A 19540-nucleotide genomic window follows, 5' to 3' on the forward strand; every position below is an offset into this window, starting at 1 on the left:
TCGCCATAGCAATGACCATATAGAGAAGTGGCAAACATTGGAAAGCTCTTGGGCAAAGCTAAGGAATTATACACTTTTGCCAATGTAAATATTGCCTAGCCGACCCTTGTCAACTCCTTCAGAACAATAATTGTCAGTTCCAACCCTTTCATTTAGAGAAACTTGCAGTTTCAATAACTTTGTCTTGGTAGGTTGTTTGTTGTGCAGCCATGTACATTAGACAACATACACACACCACCTGTAGACATTTAACATATCAACATACAGTAAAATGTATTTTTTTTAACCAGATTTACACACTTTAGGGTAGTAGACAGAGCTAAAAAGCACAACAGTGTCTCAAGCAAGCATGGCATGAGTGATTTTCTAGATGTTTCCCCAGGCAAGTCCCAATAGTTCACATTCACCGTTTACAGTACCTCAGAAAAGGGCAAGCTAGTGGTTTCACTTGTTTTCTAGAGAGGTTTTCAAACGTGATCAGGAGATGATTTACCACAGATGTAGGATCTTAATTTGATCAATCTTTTGTTGCTGAGAATTTTCATAAATTTGCATAAGTTCACTAAAAACCCACACTAACAAACGGTTATATTAAGATTATTGCACTTTTCATTTAGCCTACTTTTGGCCAGCTAATAGACTAACCACTGATCAAGCAACATTATGGACTAAAGGTTCAAATCCTGTTGCTGCAGGATTATTCTTGCTTTGACAATATAGGTTAAGTTAGTTAAACTGATTTGGCAAATGTCAAATGAAAATGTTATTTATTAAGTAAACAAAATGTTTTGGTTCTTTATCATGTAATTATCAGCATTGATTACATTGAAATGGCTAATTCTAGGTGATTCCAACCAAATTAACACAACCCCAACTAAAGTATCCCAAATCTAGCTTTCTGAGAGGTGTCCAATTGAACTGAATAGTTGCTTTGATCAGGACTCCCGGAATGGCAAAAAAATGTTGATGCCTAGAAACAGCTAGAGAAAATTAAAACTGTGCAGGTGCTCATGCCTAAACTTTATATTGTTGCTTATACCCTGTTTCCTTTCTCTTCTTTTCTTCTTCACATTTAACCTGTTATGTCCTCTAATAAAGTGCCCATTAATGGTAAGTTGCCAGTCTGCCCTGTTTTCTCTGGGGTGAGGAGGTGTGTGTGCGTCATGCTATTGAAAAGGGGCTTGCCTTGGGGGCTGCTCTCCCATCTTGTTGCCACGCATGCACTTGTGTTAGCGCATCTCACGCCCCCCTTCCCCCTGTGAAGCTATTAGCTAGCATGGCGGTCTGACTCCACCCGTGGACAGTGTTGCCTCATGCGTATGTGGACTATGTGACATACCCCCTCCCACAACCCTCCCCCCCTTTGTTGAATGGGTCTCACGCCTCTGACATTTTGTTACGATTTCCCATTAGACGTAGTTACCGACCAAGGTAGCCACTTCATTTGATCGTGCACCCACGTCATCCATTCACCGCCGCCATTCCATCATTTGTGCAACCTCATTTTGCCATTGGTCAAATTCTGCGGATAGAAAAGTTTTTATTGAGAAGTTAGCCACAAGCTAGCGTTATCAGAACTGAGGGCTATTCTAGTGTCAATAGAAATAAAGCCAGCTCTTTCCCCTCATCATAGAAAATAGATAGAGATACTGGGCACCGTCATCTATTGAAACATAGTGTTATAATACAAGATCCATTATGTTGTCTTCACCACGTTTTACAGCACTGTACTAACTAGTTGAGCACGACGTAGTTTATAAGTAACTCCTTTTCATTTCATGTTTTGCCATTGAATAACTTTATATTGTGACCTTGTATTCATCCATTGTAATGTCAACAGTGTTTCCTATCCTATGTCTGTACGGGGTTGTGCAGCACTCCAGTCCTGACCAGTGTGTCTGTCCTCGTCCTTCCTCTGTGTTTCCAGATGAGAACCACACCATGACCAGTGACACCAGTAGTCTGGTCCAGTCCCACAGCCACTCCTATAAGAAGAAGAGGGAGGTGGCGGATGTTCCTCCCTACCAGACCGGTCAGCTCCACCCGGCCATCCGCGTGGCCGACCTGCTCCAGCACATCACCCAGATGAAGTGTGCCGAGGGCTACGGCTTTAAGGAGGAGTATGAGGTGAGTGCCCCAACTACCTGCCTGTCTGACTAGTGTAGTGTCCCCCCTGTCCTCTCTCACATGGCACACAGTGTCCCCACATACCACAGTGTTCCCACATACCACAGTGTCCTCACAAGCCACCATGTCCAGTATACACGTATTCCACGTCACCACAGTCTGTCTGTCTTTGTAGACTCCCTCACTCTGAAGCAAACCAAGCACACAGGTCCCCGTTTGTCTTTATTTTATTTCGTTTTTCCTTCTTCTTTGTGTTTCTTTGTTGCTTGTAATGCTTGCCTTCTTTCCTGGTTTGTTGCTTGTAATGCTTGCCTTCTTTCCTGGTTTGTTGCTTTTAATGCTTGCCTTCTTTCCTGGTTTGTTGCTTTTAATGCTTGCCTTCTTTCCTGGTTTGTTGCTTTTAATGCTTGCCTTCTTTCCTGGTTTGTTGCTTTTAATGCTTGCCTTCTTCCTGGTTTGTTGCTTTTAATGCTTGCCTTCTTTCCTGGTTTGTTGCTTTTAATGCTTGCCTTCTTTCCTGGTTTGTTGCTTTTAATGCTTGCCTTCTTTCCTGGTTTGTTGCTTTTAATGCTTGCCTTCTTTCCTGGTTTGTTGCTTTTAATGCTTGCCTTCTTTCCTGGTTTGTTGCTTTTAATGCTTGCCTTCTTTCCTGGTTTGTTGCTTTTAATGCTTGCCTTCTTTCCTGGTTTGTTGCTTTTAATGCTTGCCTTCTTTCCTGGTTTGTTGCTTTTAATGCTTGCCTTCTTTCCTGGTTTGTTGCTTTTAATGCTTGCCTTCTTTCCTGGTTTGTTGCTTTTAATGCTTGCCTTCTTTCCTGGTTCGTTGCTTTTAATGCTTGCCTTCTTTCCTGGTTTGTTGCTTTTAATGCTTGCCTTCTTTCCTGGTTTGTTGCTTTTAATGCTTGCCTTCTTTCCTGGTTTGTTGCTTTTAATGCTTGCCTTCTTTCCTGGTTTGTTGCTTTTAATGCTTGCCTTCTTTCCTGGTTTGTTGCTTTTAATGCTTGCCTTCTTTCCTGGTTTGTTGCTTTCCTTCTCTTTTCTTTAGTGTTTAGATTCCTTGTTTGTTAGACGTTTCTGCATGGAGTTGCACTTTTGGTCTTTGTGAATGAACTTGTCATGAGCAATTAGTGCACAAAATACACTAGTTCTGTGTCCACACACTCCTCCCGTTCCAATGTTTGTGTCACCACTGAATTTCTCTGGCTTAGTGTTTGGGCTCCTGCAGTTTGTTGACTGCATGCCACACTGCTTAGATCTTACTGCCTCGTGGACACCATCCATTTAGTCTAGCAGCGCTAAACCGCCCTGGTTTGAAAATTTGCCTTCTAAATCTTGAAAATCCTACACCACACACACACACACACACACACTTAAGGGGGGATTTCTGAGACTGTGACTTTGTGTTTACAGCTGAGACCATTGCGAGCTGCCAGCGATGCCTAGAGTCTGTATAATGAACGAATTAGATGTGAACAGCGCTTCTCTCCAGAAGCTGATGACAAACCTAACGAATGTCACAGCAGTGTCTTATTCCCTCGCTATTCAGCACATAGTGTGTGATTGTGGTGTTACGTGTGTGTGTGTGTGTGTGTGTGTGTGTGTGTGTGTGTGTGTGTGTGTGTGTGTGTGTTACGTGTGTGTGTGGTGTTACGTGTGTGTGTGTGTGTGTGTGTGTGTGTGTGTGTGTGTGTGTGTGTGGGAGTGTGCTTGAATGCACGTATTTGTTTGTGTGTATACGTACAATATACACAAGCTACCTCGCTCACCTTCCAACCCATCACAAGGGAGTTTCTACCTTTTTCAACAGGTATTTACCTGTAATGAACTATCCACCAACCCCCCTCCCATCTTATCCTTTACTTTGCTATACCCACTACTTACACAATAAACGACACAGGAATCAAATCAATAATTTAAGCTCCAATACCCGGGCCCTGTGGTTTGGTGCTACCCTCAGGGCTCAATTCATTATGGATATGGATGGAAGGCTTAGGCTACTAGTGCAATAATACAGTATTGCCAGTCGGGAAAAAAATAGTGTGGAATAATTTATGACACCCCCTTCCACCCCTCCATCTGAAAGTGCTTCACTTCACTGTTTTTTTAAACATTTTCTATCTTTCTATTTGCAATGCCTCTAGAAGTTAGAGACGTCGTTCTCTTTCCTTTTCCTGCTACCACTGTCTTAGGTGTAAATGGTCTAGACATGACGAGCCGAGCACCAAACTAAACTGATCAATTCTAATCTCTCCCCCGATTCCATGCTTCTTGTTATTCCATAACTTTGTCTATGGGAAAGATAAACAAGGTAAGCGAGTCCCCTTTTTGGTTTGATTGTGAAATATGTTTTTAGATCGTTGCTTTGTCGTAGTATTGTAGAAGCCCTAGATGCAGCTAGCATACAACCTATAGCTCCTATCTTGTAGAGTTGCTTCCTATGATATTGATCATAATTCTTTCTTTGATACCTGCTGTTCCATTGGCTACCCGGACTATTTGCATTGACCCCCCCCCCCCATCCCCCTTTTTTTTTTTACACTGTTTATTATCTATTATCAATGTATAATCACTTTACCCCTACCTACATGTACATATTACCTCAATTACCTGGACTATCCTGTTCCCCCACACATTGACTCGGTACCGGTACCCCCTGTATATAGCTTCGCTACTTGTATTTTATTGTTACTCTTTTATTTTTTATTTCGTTTATTTAGTAAATATTTTTCTTAACTCTTATTTTTCTGAAAACTGCATTGTTGGGTAAGTAAGCATTTCAGGGTAAGGTCCACACCTGTTGTATTCGGCGCATGTGACAAATAACATTTGATTTGATTGTCTGTGTCCAAAAGCATGCATTTAAGTAGACCTACAAACCATAAAATACTAGAAAAACTAACTTTTTTTTTGCTCCAAATGAATCCCCTGTGGCCAGTGAGAATCAAAGAGCAGTAAAATGAGTGGCGTTCAGTCGACACAACAGCACGTAGCAGAGGTCCCATCTAATGGAAGTGTTTGTAGACAAAACACACTCCGCATTCATCCCAGACACACAGTAAATGGGCCTGCTCCAGTTCAGGCCTGCCTCTTCTTCAAAGGCAAAAAATACATTTGATTTGTTTTGATGATAATGCAGTCAGAAGCCATTTGAAATGTTTACTCATGAAAGGCTGTAACTGCTCCAGCTTGCCCTCTTGGTATGGTATGTTGCATTCAAAAACCAAATATTAAGACTTGCAGATCATATTTAGTTGAAACCAATTGAGTTCCTGAGATCAACCTACTTTGTACCTAAATCAGCCATTAATATGCAGCTTTTACTGTGATCGTTATTCATGAATGGCCCTTACTTTTCCTCCCTCATATCCACCTCCCTAACCACTACACCATCTTACTCTGTAACACACTGTTCAACATCCAACTCGGTTTATCTTTCATGTCATCATAACACACCGTTTCTCTCCTCAGATTGGCTTCATACGGGCAGCATCTCCCAAACATTATGTTAATTGCCGAAATGTGCCTTTGTGTTTATGCCAGATTTTGCTGCCTACTGGTAAACACTTGAGAAGCGTTGTGTGGGGTAAAAACGCAGTGGAGCTGTTTTGTAGCTGAAGCTTTGTCTAAGGCCCTACCACGTTTGGTGCCTCTGAGGAGTGTTTTCAGAGTCTCTGTGGCCCTGTAGTCAGTAGCGTTGAGGGTGAAATCACAAGGGGGTTTTAGAATCAAAAGGGGTTGGTGTCGCACCTGAGTGAGAGACTGAACATCAACAGCCATTCAGAAGCTCCTTTGAGCCGCGGGAACAATGGCTTCCACACTGTTTGTTCACTCGCTTGTTTTGGATAAGATTTGGGATAAGAGAGCACTTTTGTTTGGATTCGGGCCCGTGAGAGCGGACCATAGATCTCATCTCAGTAGGTCTACTTCAATGAAAATCACCTGTGTGATGCTTTGAAAAAGTTTGAGAGGGAAAAGTATGCAGGGTTTTGAATTCATTACTTGTTTTCCACCAATCACGTTAAGGCTTACTGGCAGGTGGTGGGAAAACCTGGCCAATGGAGAATTAGTATGATAGTGCCAATGGGGTTAGATAAAGCCTGGGGCTGCCTCCTAACTATTTGACTTGTAATTCCCCCACATCTTGCTGCAAGGCTGCTTAATAATTCAATATTATACCTTTTATATTTAACTAGACCATTTTTTCATTAGCAGCCAATGTTTGGGTGATTATTAGGCTCAGAAAAAGCATGTTGTAGACTCTTAACATTTCTTGAAACCCAGTTTTGGGTTTTCCCTTGATCTGTACATTAGCATAGAAGTCTTGCAAATACATTAGACATTGTTGCAAAATCTATTATTTCTCTAAACTAGAGATCCAATATTACACCTGAACATGAAGAAATTATAAAGTACAAATATGAATAGTTGAACACCTGCCAGCGTTGGTGCATTTCACGTCACTTAATCATTTTTTGTGTTTTCTAACTCTCCCCAAACTATTTTGACAATGTGAAATGATTTATTCTTGAAGCTCTTTTTTTCCCCTCTGACACCGCTCATCCCTGAAGTTTGACGCGTGTCTAAAGTAGTTTGGGGCAACGTTCTTCTCCCGCCTCTCCCCCCACCGCGGGCCAGTGTCGGACCACGGATCTCATTATAACACAGTTGAGAAAGAGCGGGGGGGAGCGAGAGAGAGAGAGAGAGAGAGATGAGCGTAAAGAAAGGTGCTCGTCAGTCATTCTATCACTCCTATCCTCCCCGGGGGGGAGAGAGAGAGGAAGCTGAGCGTAAATAAAGGTGCTCGTCAGTCATTCTATCACTCCTCTCCTCCCCAGGTTACCTCGCTCGCCATGGCTGCTCTGTGTCACTTCCTGCACATGAAAAGACAGCTGTCTTGAAAGATACACGGCAGTGATGAATAACAAACCAGCGCCACTTTGAAACTCAAAATCTAGAGAGGAGAAATGGAGAGAAAACAGGAAGAAGACTAAGTGCCTCAACGTTGTCAATATGTGTTAAACTGTGTTTAATGTCTCTTTACTGCATCCAATTCTGAGACATTCGAAGAGAGAAAAAGCAATCTGCATTAAAATACGGCCTGCCCTTCAAAGTGTCAGTAGTAGTGGCGGTTTACAAGGCCTGCGACGGCACGTTTCTCCCCGTACCCAATGTGGCCGGTAAAAGGTCATGTGATAATGCTAGTCTTTTAAGCTCGTTTCAAGGTGACGTCACAGTGTGTGTATACCTGATTCCCTTGTTCAAAGACGTCTTCAGGAAATAAAAACTTGATTCCTCCTCTCTGATTTCTCCCTCATTCCTCATTTACTCAAACAGCCATGTAAGCCTTGCCAAAGACTGATTTCTGTCATTGATGACTGTTAAGAAATGGCATATTTTCCCACCTTAGGCAGTCACAGAAAATACCACAAATTTAAATTGTGTTATTTGATATCGAGTGGAAGTGCCATTTCTCTCGTTACGTCTGGCACTCGGTGGTGTGGGCGGGCAGGGAGGGGGACGACGACGACATCAGTGAGAGTGAGGCTCCTCGCCATGGGGACCAGGCTGCTTGCCATTATCCACTTGGAGCACTGATCAAGGCTTCTTGTCCTCTGAACGAGTTCTGTGTCATTTTATCATTGAGGGGAACAAGCGTGAGAGCGAGAGATATGGGGGGGAGCAAGCGGCTTCCTTGGCCAAAAGAGGCTCCACTGCAGGCAATCAGAGCTAATCAGATCAGTTGTCTGATGGGGCTGAGAGAGAGGTATCGGAAGGAACGTTGGATGGATACGGCTAAATAACAATGCATCATTATGATCTATTTATACATTCTTGAAACTCGTTGGCGAGGCAGCAGGCAGCTGGAGGAGACATTAACTCACAGGGGGAAGAGGCAGCAGGCAGCTGGAGGAGACATTAACTTACAGGGGGAAGAGGCAGCAGGCAGCTGGAGGAGACATTAACTTACAGGGGGAAGAGGCAGATGGAGGAGACATTAACTTACAGGGGGAAGAGGCAGCAGGCAGCTGGAGGAGACATTAACTTACAGGGGGAAGAGGCAGCAGGCAGCTGGAGGAGACAATAACTTACAGGGGAAGAGGCAGCAGGCAGCTGGAGGAGACATTAACTCACAGGGGGAAGAGGCAGCAGGCAGCTGGAGGAGACATTAACTTACAGGGGGAAGAGGCAGATGGAGGAGACATTAACTTACAGGGGGAAGAGGCAGCAGGCAGCTGGAGGAGACATTAACTTACAGGGGAAGAGGCAGGTGGAGGAGACATTAACTTACAGGGGAAGAGGCAGCAAGCAGCTGGAGGAGACATTAACTTACAGGGGAAGAGGCAGGTGGAGGAGACATTAACTTGCAGGTGGAGGAGACAATAACTTACAGGGGAAGAGGCAGCAGATGGAGGAGACATTAACTTACAGGGGAAGAGGGAGCAGATGGAGGAGACATTAACTTACAGGGGAAGAGGCAGGTGGAGGAGACAATAACTTACAGGGGAAGAGGCAGCAGATGGAGGAGACATTAACTTACAGGGGGAAGAGGCAGCAGATGGAGGAGACATTAACTTACAGGGGAAGAGGCAGGTGGAGGAGACATTAACTTACAGGGGAAGAGGCAGATGGAGGAGACATTAACTTACAGGGGAAGAGGCAGGTGGAGGAGACATTAACTTACAGGGGAAGAGGCAGCAGATGGAGGAGACATTAACTTACAGGGGAAGAGGCAGCAGATGGAGGAGACATTAACTTACAGGGGGAAGAGGCAGCTGGAGGAGACATTAACTTACAGGGGAAGAGGCAGCAGATGGAGGAGACATTAACTTACAGGGGAAGAGGCAGGTGGAGGAGACATTAACTCACAGGGGGAAGAGGCGGATGGAGGAGACATTATCTTACAGGGGAAGAGGCAGATGGAGGAGACATTAACTTACAGGGGGAAGAGGCAGATGGAGGAGACATTAACTTACAGGGGAAGAGGCAGCAGATGGAGGAGACATTAACTTACAGGGGAAGAGGCAGCAGATGGAGGAGACATTAACTTACAGGGGAAGAGGCAGGTGGAGGAGACATTAACTTACAGGGGAAGAGGCAGGTGGAGGAGACATTAACTTACAGGGGAAGAGGCAGCAGATGGAGGAGACATTAACTTACAGGGGAAGAGGCAGCAAATGGAGAGACATTAACTTACAGGGGAAGAGGCAGATGGAGGAGACATTAACTTACAGGGGAAGAGGCAGCAGATGGAGGAGACATTAACTTACAGGGGAAGAGGCAGGTGGAGGAGACATTAACTTACAGGGGAAGAGGCAGCAGATGGAGGAGACATTAACTTACAGGGGAAGAGGCAGGTGGAGGAGACATTAACTTACAGGGGAAGAGGCAGCAGATGGAGGAGACATTAACTTACAGGGGAAGAGGCAGCAGATGGAGAGACATTAACTTACAGGGGAAGAGGCAGGTGGAGGAGACATTAACTTACAGGGGAAGAGGCAGATGGAGAGACATTAACTTACAGGGGAAGAGGCAGCAGATGGAGGAGACATTAACTTACAGGGGAAGAGGCAGCAGATGGAGGAGACATTAACTTACAGGGGGAAGAGGCAGCAGATGGAGGAGACATTAACTTACAGGGGAAGAGGCAGCAGATGGAGAGACATTAACTTACAGGGGAAGAGGCAGGTGGAGGAGACATTAACTCACAGGGGGAAGAGGCAGGTGGAGGAGACGTTAACTTACAGGGGAAGAGGCAGCAGATGGAGGAGACATTAACTTACAGGGGGAAGAGGCAGGTGGAGGAGACATTAACTTACAGGGGAAGAGGCAGCAGGCAGCTGGAATAGACATTAACTTACAGGGGAAGAGGCAGCAGATGGAGGAGACATTAACTTACAGGGGGAAGAGGCAGGTGGAGGAGACATTAACTTACAGGGGAAGAGGCAGCAGATGGAGGAGACATTAACTTACAGGGGAAGAGGCAGGTGGAGGAGACATTAACTTACAGGGGAAGAGGCAGCAGATGGAGGAGACATTAACTTACAGGGGGAAGAGGCAGGTGGAGGAGACATTAACTTACAGGGGAAGAGGCAGCAGATGGAGGAGACATTAACTTACAGGGGAAGAGGCAGGTGGAGGAGACATTAACTTACAGGGGAAGAGGGAGCAGATGGAGGAGACATTAACTTACAGGGGAAGAGGCAGCAGATGGAGGAGACATTAACTTACAGGGGGAAGAGGCAGGTGGAGGAGACATTAACTTACAGGGGAAGAGACAGCAGGCAGCTGGAATAGACATTAACTTACAGGGGAAGAGGCAGCAGGCAGCTGCCTCACCAGCACCACTCCAGTGCTGAAGTTTATTTTTATAATTAGTCCTAATTGCGTGTCCCGGTGCGAGATCAGAATGGCAAAAAACTAATATGATACATTTTTCATGAGGTGCTCTGCTCGGGCAGAGTAGGGTTTTATCAGCCCAGTGTCTGTGTCTGTATGCAGTTGTTTTTATTCTATTTCATCTCATGTTATTTTTCGGGGGAACTTGTCCTTTAGAGGAGTATGTTGGTACAGTTTGTACTGGACAGGTGTTCTACCTCAGTGAGGAAGATTCTGATTGGCTTACAGCACCAGCGTAATGGGCACCTTTTCTGAAAAGGTTCCCAGAAGGCCGTTTTCCTGCCTCCTTTCATGTCTAATAATGATGTGGATATATATCTCTATTTTTAATAATGTGTCTCCTCTTTTGACCCGACAGGATCTGCCGCTGGGTTGTCATTTAAAGAGCTGACCTCCTAACCTTTTGGACCTTTCATGTCCTCTCTTTCTCTCTTTCTTTCTTTCTTTCTTTCTTTCTTTCTTTCTTTCTTTCTTTCTTTCTTTCTTTCTTTCTTTCTTTCTTTCTTTCTTTCTTTCTTTCTTTCTTTCTTTCTTTCTTTCTCTCAATTCAATTTCAATTCAATTTAAGGGGCTTTATTGGCATGGGAAACACATGTTTACATTGCCAAAGCAAGTGAATTGGATAATAAACAAAAGGGATTTTTTTTTTAATGAACAGTAAACATTAGACTCACAAAAGTTCCAAAAAAATAAAGACATTTCAAATGTCATATGTCTATATACAGTATTGTAATGATGTGCAAATAGTTGAAGTAGGAAAGGGAAAATAAATAAACATAAATATAGGTTGTATTTACAATCTCTCTCTCTTTCTCTTTTTTTCTCTCCACAGAGCTTCTTTGAAGGACAGTCTGCACCATGGGACTCTGCCAAGAAAGACGAAAACAGGATGAAGAACCGATACGGAAACATCATTGCATGTGGGTACAAATGATATGTCACCAGTATTTGTTGTTGTCATTCAGTCCCCTAATGGTTAGATATGGATTTGTGAACATTATTGTGAAAAATGTCATTGATGTATTGTCTGTTATTGTAAAGCAACATATAGTTAGGATCATATGAGAAATGTGTTTTGAAGCTGTGATCCTTGTTCCAAACGACATTGAATGTGCATGTGGATACAACACAGGCATTCCTAATTGACTTGGCAATTATGAAAATGAGCCTTGACATGGCCTAGGGTTCCATCTTTCTCTACAGAACCATTTCACACATTGCTTTTTTCCCCATCGGCCTACTCCGATACACACACACACACCCCACCCCATCAGAGATGAGGTGACTGCCCCAGTTATTTCCATGAAAATAAGATTCCTGACACTTCCTGTCCCTGCAAATGAGCAACCGACCAATCGCAGTGCTGCACATGGCGCGACAACCAATGAGCTGCAGGGCACATTGGGGGGGACTGACAGTTTCCTGCCGGCTATAATAATTAGTGAATAAATCATTCAGAGTACGTTAGCATCTCCTCTGTGCAATGGGAGAGAGGAGAACGATCTTCTCTGATCTCCCTCTTTATCAGTCATAATGAATCGTTATGACTAATGGACAGACACTTGTTTCATAACAGAGCTCTGTCATGTGATGAATTTGATTAAGTAGAGTCACCCATCACAGTAGTTGACTGCCCAAACTCATTCTCTGCACCTAACTGGTGATACGGGCTCTTACTGTGCCCAGATCCATCACTTTGAATCCCAACAACAACTAAGATGAAACCATAACTGAAAGCTGTAACTGAACAAATGAACAGCATAGTTCACTTACACATAATTGTTGACTGGTATCCAAATGAATAGGGACTAAATCAACTTATTAACCCAGGAAAGGCTTTGTTCTAGGGGGAAATGTTAGACACCAGCACAGTGGCTCAGTAGTTTTGCAGTATGTGCAGGAGTTGATGACCTTAAACTCAGTGGACACGCTCCTCCACAGGGATAGCCGACCAGTGTTTTCCTCTCTGTCTCATCAATATTACTAATGGGGCCTTGTTTTCTCATCCTCTCTCTTGTTTTTTCTTTCTCTCTGTCCTATCTTTATCCAGATGATCACTCCCGCGTCCGGCTGCAGGCTATCGAGGGAGAGCAGAGCTCCGATTACATTAATGCAAATTACGTGGATGTAAGTACAACACCAGCCTGGGCTTAGACATAAAGGTCAGCCAGCGTGTGTCTGTGCACGCGCATAGCTCTCAGATGGAATGAGATGATGATCAGGCTCCTGCTTAAACCCACAATCCTCCTACCCCGCTCTCCTCCTCTTCCCGCACACCATTCAGAAGTTTAGACACACCTATTCATTCTTGGATTTTTCTTTATTTTTACTGTTTTCTACATTGTAGAATAATAGTGAAGACATCAAAGCTATGAAATAACACATATGGAATCATGTAGTAACCAAAAAACTGTTAAACAAATCAAAATATATTTTATATTTGAGATTCTTCAAAGTAGCCACCCTTTGCCTTGATTACAGCATTGAACACTCTTGGCATTCTCTCAACCAGCTTCACCTGGAATGCAATTCAATTCAAGGTGTGCCTTGTTAAAAGTTGTGTGCCTTAATGTGTTTGAGCAAATCAGTTGTGTTGTGACAAGGTACGGGTGGTATACAGAAGATAGCCCTATTTAGTAAAAGACCAAGTCTGTATTATGGCAAGAACAGCTCAAGTAAGGAAAGAGAACTTTGAAAGTTTCTTCAAGTGCACAAAAACCATCAAGCGCTATGATGAAACTGGCTCTCACGAGGACCGCCACAGGAAAGGAAGACCCAGAGTTACCTCTGCAGCAGAGGATAAGTTCATTAGAGTTACCAGCCTCAGAAATTGCAGATAAATGCAAAAAAAAAAAAATGCTTCACAGAGTTCAAGTAACAGACACATCTCAACATCAACTGTTCAGGGGAGACTGTGTGAATCAGACATTCATGGTTGAATTGTTGCAAAGAAACCACTACTAAAGGACACCAATAAAAAGAAGAGACTTGCTTGGGCAAAGAAACATGAGCAATGGACATTAGACCGGTGGAAATCTGTCCTTTGGTCTGATGAGTCCCAATTTGAGCTTTTTGGTTCCAACCGCCGTATCTTTGTGAGACGCAGAGCAGGTGAAAGGATGATCTCCGCATGTGTGGTTCCCACCGTGAAGCATGGAGGAGGCGGTGTGATGGTGCTTTGCTGGTGACACTGTCGGTGATTTATTTAGAATTCAAAGCACACTTAACCAGCATGGCTACCACAACATTCTGCAGCGATACGCCATCTCATCTGGTTTGCGCTAAGTGGGACTATCATTTGTTTTTTAACAGGACAATGACCCAGGCTGTGTAAGGGCTATTTGACCAAGAAGGAGAGTGATGGAGTGCATTCGGGAAATTATTCAGACCCCTTGACTTTTTCCATATTTTGTTACGTTACAGCCTTGTTCTAAAATGGGTGATATAATTTTTTCCCCTCATCAATCTACGCACAATACCCCATAATAACAAAGCAAAAACTGTTTTTTAGAATTTTTAGCAAATGTATTAAAAAAAACGGATACATTAACATAAGTATTCAGAACCTTTACTCAGTACTTTGTTGAAGCACCTATGGCAGCAATTACAGCCTTGAGTCTTCTTGGGTATGACGCTACAAGTTTGACACAACTGTATTTGGGGAGTTTCTCCCATTCTTCTCTGCAGATCCTCTCAAGCTCTGTCAGGTTGGAATGGGAACATCGCTGGACAGCTATTTTCAGGTCTCTCCAGAGATGTTCGATCAGGTTCAAGTCCAGGCTCGGGCTGGGCCACTTAAGGACATTGAGACTTGTCCCGAAGCCACTCCTGCATTGTCTTGGCTGTGTGCTTAGGGTCGTTGTCTTGTTGGAAGGTGAACCTTCGCCCCAGTCTGAAGTCCTCTGGAGACGGTTTTCATCAAGGATCTCTCTGCTTTGTTCATCTTTCCCTCAATTCTGACTAGTCTCCCAGTCCCTGCTGCTGAAAAACATCCCTACAGCATGATGCTGCTACCACCATGCTTCACCATAGGGATGGTGCCAGGTTTCCTCCAGACGTGATGCTTGGCATTCAGGCCAAAGGGTTCAATCTTGGTTTCATCAGACCAGACATTCTTGTTTCTCATGGTTAGAGTCCTTTATGTGCCTTTTACTGAAGAGTGGCTTCCGTTTGGCCACTCTACCATAAAGGCCTGATTTGGTGCAGTGCTGCAGAGTTGGTTGTCCTTCTGGAAGATTCTCCCATCTCCACAGATTAATTCTGGAGCTTTGTCAGAGTGACCATCGGGTTCTTGGTAACCTCCCTGACCAAGGCCCTTCTCCCCTATTTGCTCAGTTTGGCCGGGCAGCCAGCTCTACGAAGAGTCTTGATGGTTCCACACTTATTCCATTTAAGAATGAATTAGGCCACTGTGTTCTTGGGGACCTTCAATTCAGCAGAAATAGTTTGGTACCCTTCCCCAGGTCTGTGCCTCTACACAATACTGTCTCTGAGCTCCTCGGAGAATTCCTTCGAAATCATGGCTTTGTTTTTGCTCTGACATACACTGTCAACTGTGGGACCTTATATAGACAGGTGTGTGCCTTTCCAAATCATGTCCAATCAATTGAATTTACCACAGGTGGATTCCAATCAAGTTGTAGAACCATCTCAAGGATGATCAATGGAAACAGGATTCACCTGAGTTCAATTTCGAAGTCTCATAGCGAAGCGTCTGAATACTTATGTAAATAAGGTATTCCTGTTTTTTATTTTTAGGCATTTGCAAAAATGTCCAATAACCTGTTTTCGCTCTGTCATTATGGGGTATTGTGTGTAGATTGATGATGAAAAAACTTTAATCCATTTTAGAATAAGGCTGTAACGTAACAAATAAGTGAAAAGTCAAGGAGTCTGAATAATTTCAGACCCCAATTTCATTGAAAAAAAACTATAAACACAACATGTAAAGTGTTGGTCCCATATTTCATGATTTAAAATAAAAGATCCCAGAAATGTTCCATACGCACAAAAAGCTTATTTCTCAAATTTTTTGCTCAATTTTGTTTACATCACTGTAAGTGAGCATTTCTCTTTTGCATTTCAAAAAGCGGATTAAGCAGCATAATCATTAGACAGGTGCTGGGGGCAATAAAAGGCCACTCTAAAATGGGCCAGTTTGTCACACAACACAATGCCACAGATGTCTCAAGTTTTGAGGGAGCGTAAAATTGGCGTTCTGACTGCAGGAATTTCCACCGGAGGTGTTGCCAGATAACTTAATGTTCATTTCTCTACCATAAGCCGACTCAACTTAGTTTTTGGAGAATTTGGCAGTATGTCCAACCAGCCTCACAACCGCAGACCACATGTAACCACGCCAGCCCAGGACCTCCATATCCGGCTTCTTCACCTGCGGAATCGTTTTGGACTAGCCACATGGACAGCTGATGAAACTGTGGGTTTGCACAGCCATATAATTTTTGCACAAATTGTCTCAGGGAAGCTCATCTGCGTGCTCGTTTTCCTCACCAGGGTCTTGACTTGACTGCAGTTCAGCGTCGTAACCGACTTCAGTGGGCAAATGCTCACCTTCGATAGCCACTGGCACGCTGGAGAAGTGCGCTCTTCACGGATGAATGCTGGTTTCAACTGTACCGGGCAGATGGCAGACCGTGTGTGATGTTGTGTGGGCAAGCGGTTTGCTGATGCCAATGTTGTGAACAGAGTGCCCCATGGTGGTGGTAGGGTTATGGCATGGGCAGGTATACGCTACAGACTGCAAACACAATTGCATTGTCGTGCCATTCATCTGCCACCATCACCTCATGTTTCAAGATGTCGCAAGGATCTGTACACAATTCCTGGAAGGTGAAAAGGTCCCAGTTCTTCCATGGCCTGCATACTCAACAGACATGTCACCCATTGAGCATGTTAGGAATGCTCTGGATCGACATGTAAGACAGCGTGTTCCAGTTCCTGACAATATCCAGCACCTTTGCACAGCCATTGAAGAGGACTGGGATTCAACAGGCCACAATCAACAGCCTGATCAACTCTATGCGAAGGAGTTGCGTCGCACTGCATGAAGCAAATAGTGGTCACACCAGATATTGACTGGTTTTCTGATCCACGCCCCTACCTTTTATTTTGAGGTATCTGTGACCAACAGATGCATGTCTGTATTCCTATTCATGTGAAGTCCAGAGATTAGAGCCTAATGCATTTATTTAATTTGACTGATTTCCTTATATATGAACTGTAACTCAGTAAAATCTTTGAAATTGTTGCATGTTGCGTTTTATATTTTTGAGAGCGAGAGAGATGGGGCATTGATCCAAATGGCCCGTCAGCAAGTTTGCCTTCTATTTGTTTTGAGCCTCAGATGTAGAGAGTCCACACTTTGGGTCATGGACTGTCAAACAGAAACAAACAGCAGGGTCCCGGTAAACACACACACACACCACAAGCCCTGCTTGTGCCACAGGTCAGCGGTCCCCCTGCCGCTATCACGCCGGGTGTGTGAAATTGAGAAAAAGCCTTTGTGATACTTCAATGAATCTGTCATTGTGTCCAAAAACGATAAGCTTCTGTACAAACTGTGATTGTGAACTATGCGGTGGCCATGCAAGTGGCTGTTGTGTGGAAGCTGATTGTACAACATAGATTTCAAGCCTATTCTACCCAAAGGTGTTTCCTTCAAAGTTCTTTGGGGGAAACGTTTATCAAAATTACATTTTCTGATTTATGTAGAAGTAAAACAAAATGGAGTCATCTTTTTTGTTGAACGTGAGAGACACAGCAGAGATAACGAGAGAAGAAAGAAGAGATAGTCAGTGACACACTCTGGAGATTTCCACGACTGTCTCTCACATGCACGCACACACACACATTCATCACAAATGTGAGCCAAATGTCCATCTATGCTGTGGCGTGAACAGAGCTGCCTTTGACCGCCATGTGTCCTGTATATCCAGTCCGGACTATGGAATTAGAACTAGAACACTGTCCAACTCTATGTTCTGGACACAGTCTGTCCACGTCCAGTACATACTGTAGGGCCATTAGTTTGCCATTAGTTTCCCGGGTGACCGTTCACCACTAGAAGCCCACTCCTTGTTTACCCTTCTGGCTATTGCTGTTGACAGCAATAGCCAGTTATTTTCCTCTCCCATCAACCAGCTGGCATGGTGCCACCCACGCCAACCAACCGCCCCCTGCGTATACTTACCTCCCTTGTCTCCTCCTCGCCTCACTCCTCATCTCACTCCTCATCTCCCCCTCTACCTCCACGCCGAGCTTTGCTTTCACATGTCATTAGCCACATTAGCACACTTAGCTCTCTCCTCTTCAAAGGCCTGTGTAAATTAGTGTAAATTTGCAGCGTAGGTGGAACAAGTCGCTATCTCTCGAAATTAAAGGGCCTGTAAATAATTTCCACACGCCCACATGGCGTCTTCATGTCAGAGACATTGTGTTCAGGTGCTCAGAGACTGATAAAAAGATAATTATGAAAGCGTCGGCTCTCGTTGTCAAGACCGGAATTGGTACGCGTTAGACAGCACTCTAAGTGGATATGGTTTAATCTGGCTTTGTTTCACTGTTTGCATAGTTCTTGATAGCAACAAGGTGATTCTGAAGGATATTATATGAGAGGTGAGAATTTGCCCATTAACTTAATAGACGTTTTGCGTTTCAAAACGAGGAATTGTTATCTTGATGCAAGCAGCCTCCTTTGATAATGCAATGTTCCTCTCACAGAGAATCATAAGCATCAACCTTACAGTACTCATTAAAACATTCCATGAATACATTTTGACTGTGTTTGTGTGTGCGTACGTGTGCGCGTGTTTGGCAGCACACTCGTGTGTCCAGTCGTATGTGTTGAATTAGCATTCCGCGTCTTACTGCTCTGCAAGGTTACCTAATGTAGCTAATTACAGCTTGACCCCAGAGGACTCGTGGTGACACGGACATGAAGACATCTGTACACTACCTCCCTCCGCTGCACCTGCCCTCTCCTTTCCTTGCAGACTGTCTGTCTGGGTTTCTGCTCCCTCCCAGTGTTTCTCTAGCCTGTTTCTGTAGTGCTGTCTCATCAACTCCTTTGGTCATTGGCATGACAACAACCATAGCAGTTGGCTGTGTGTGTGGTGCATTCGGTCAGTGAACTCTGCAGCATCTGTGTGAGTGCTGCTCATCTCCCAGGCACAGACCTAACGGGTCCCAATTAAGTGGAATTTCAGAAGAAGGTCAGAACAGAAGTCTAAACCTTTCTTCCAACATGATGATCACATAGAATACGTGACCAGCCAATGAACCCTTCTCCTAATAGCCTCTCGCTAACTAACTCTATAGCCATAGTTGATATTCATCGCCACGTGTGCTCCCACGGTGGGAACTCCTCGATAGTATGTAGAGCAAGAGGATAAACAAGTCTCAGGGAGCCCAGCCTATCAGAGCCCAGTAAGACAGAGAGCCCAGCATATCAGAGTAGAGGGATGAGGTGTCCCTGTTTGATTCAGTCCAATTATATTCCATGTTAATTACAGTTGAGGTAAAGGGAATATGGCGTGGATAAGAGCTGGACAAGATGAAGACAATAGGTCAGACTTTGTGGCGGGTGGGAACGGCTCTTTACGCCAACATTTAGCTTCCCACCGTGTACAGTGGGCCTCGCTAGGATACAAGATGCTCGACAAATGAAATTTGAGGGGATTAGAGTAATCCCTCTGAGATTGAGCCTATTCCGAAGATAAGAGCCACACAGCAGAAGAATAACGCAGCCGTGTGCGTGTTCACAATCCACAGACTGTATTATCCAGAAAATATGCTGTCAGTGCACTTTAAGTGAACCGACCGCAGGAATTCTTGGAGAAAGAGAAGTTCTGCTGACGGGATGTTAGAGTGGTTGCTGTCATGTTGTTGTCATTATCTTAGAAGACAAGCTTTTGCACGTATTTTCAAACGGAAGCAAAATAAACCTTTTCTTTCTACTTGGTTTGAATTATTTAGTAATTTAAGAAAAAATATGTTTT

At 44.0% G+C, this 19540-nt stretch overlaps 1 protein-coding gene across 8 annotated transcripts in view; it reads left to right on the forward strand.

Annotated features, from left to right (window-relative positions):
• Window positions 1–19540, forward strand: part of LOC106590348 (protein tyrosine phosphatase receptor type Ma) — a 306057-nt gene that overhangs the window by 245915 nt on the left and 40602 nt on the right. For all 8 annotated transcript variants that reach the window (XM_045710833.2, XM_045710836.2, XM_045710841.2 and 5 more), the window contains 3 exons: window positions 1928–2127; window positions 11356–11443; window positions 12574–12650. In XM_045710833.2, the coding sequence (XP_045566789.1) occupies window positions 1928–2127; window positions 11356–11443; window positions 12574–12650 (365 nt within the window). The remainder of the gene's footprint in view (window positions 1–1927; window positions 2128–11355; window positions 11444–12573; window positions 12651–19540) is intronic.

The sequence above is a fragment of the Salmo salar genome, chromosome 29 (genome assembly GCF_965601325.2).
Source record: "Salmo salar chromosome 29, fSalSal1, whole genome shotgun sequence".
In the NCBI taxonomy this organism is placed as follows: Eukaryota; Metazoa; Chordata; class Actinopteri; order Salmoniformes; family Salmonidae; genus Salmo; species Salmo salar.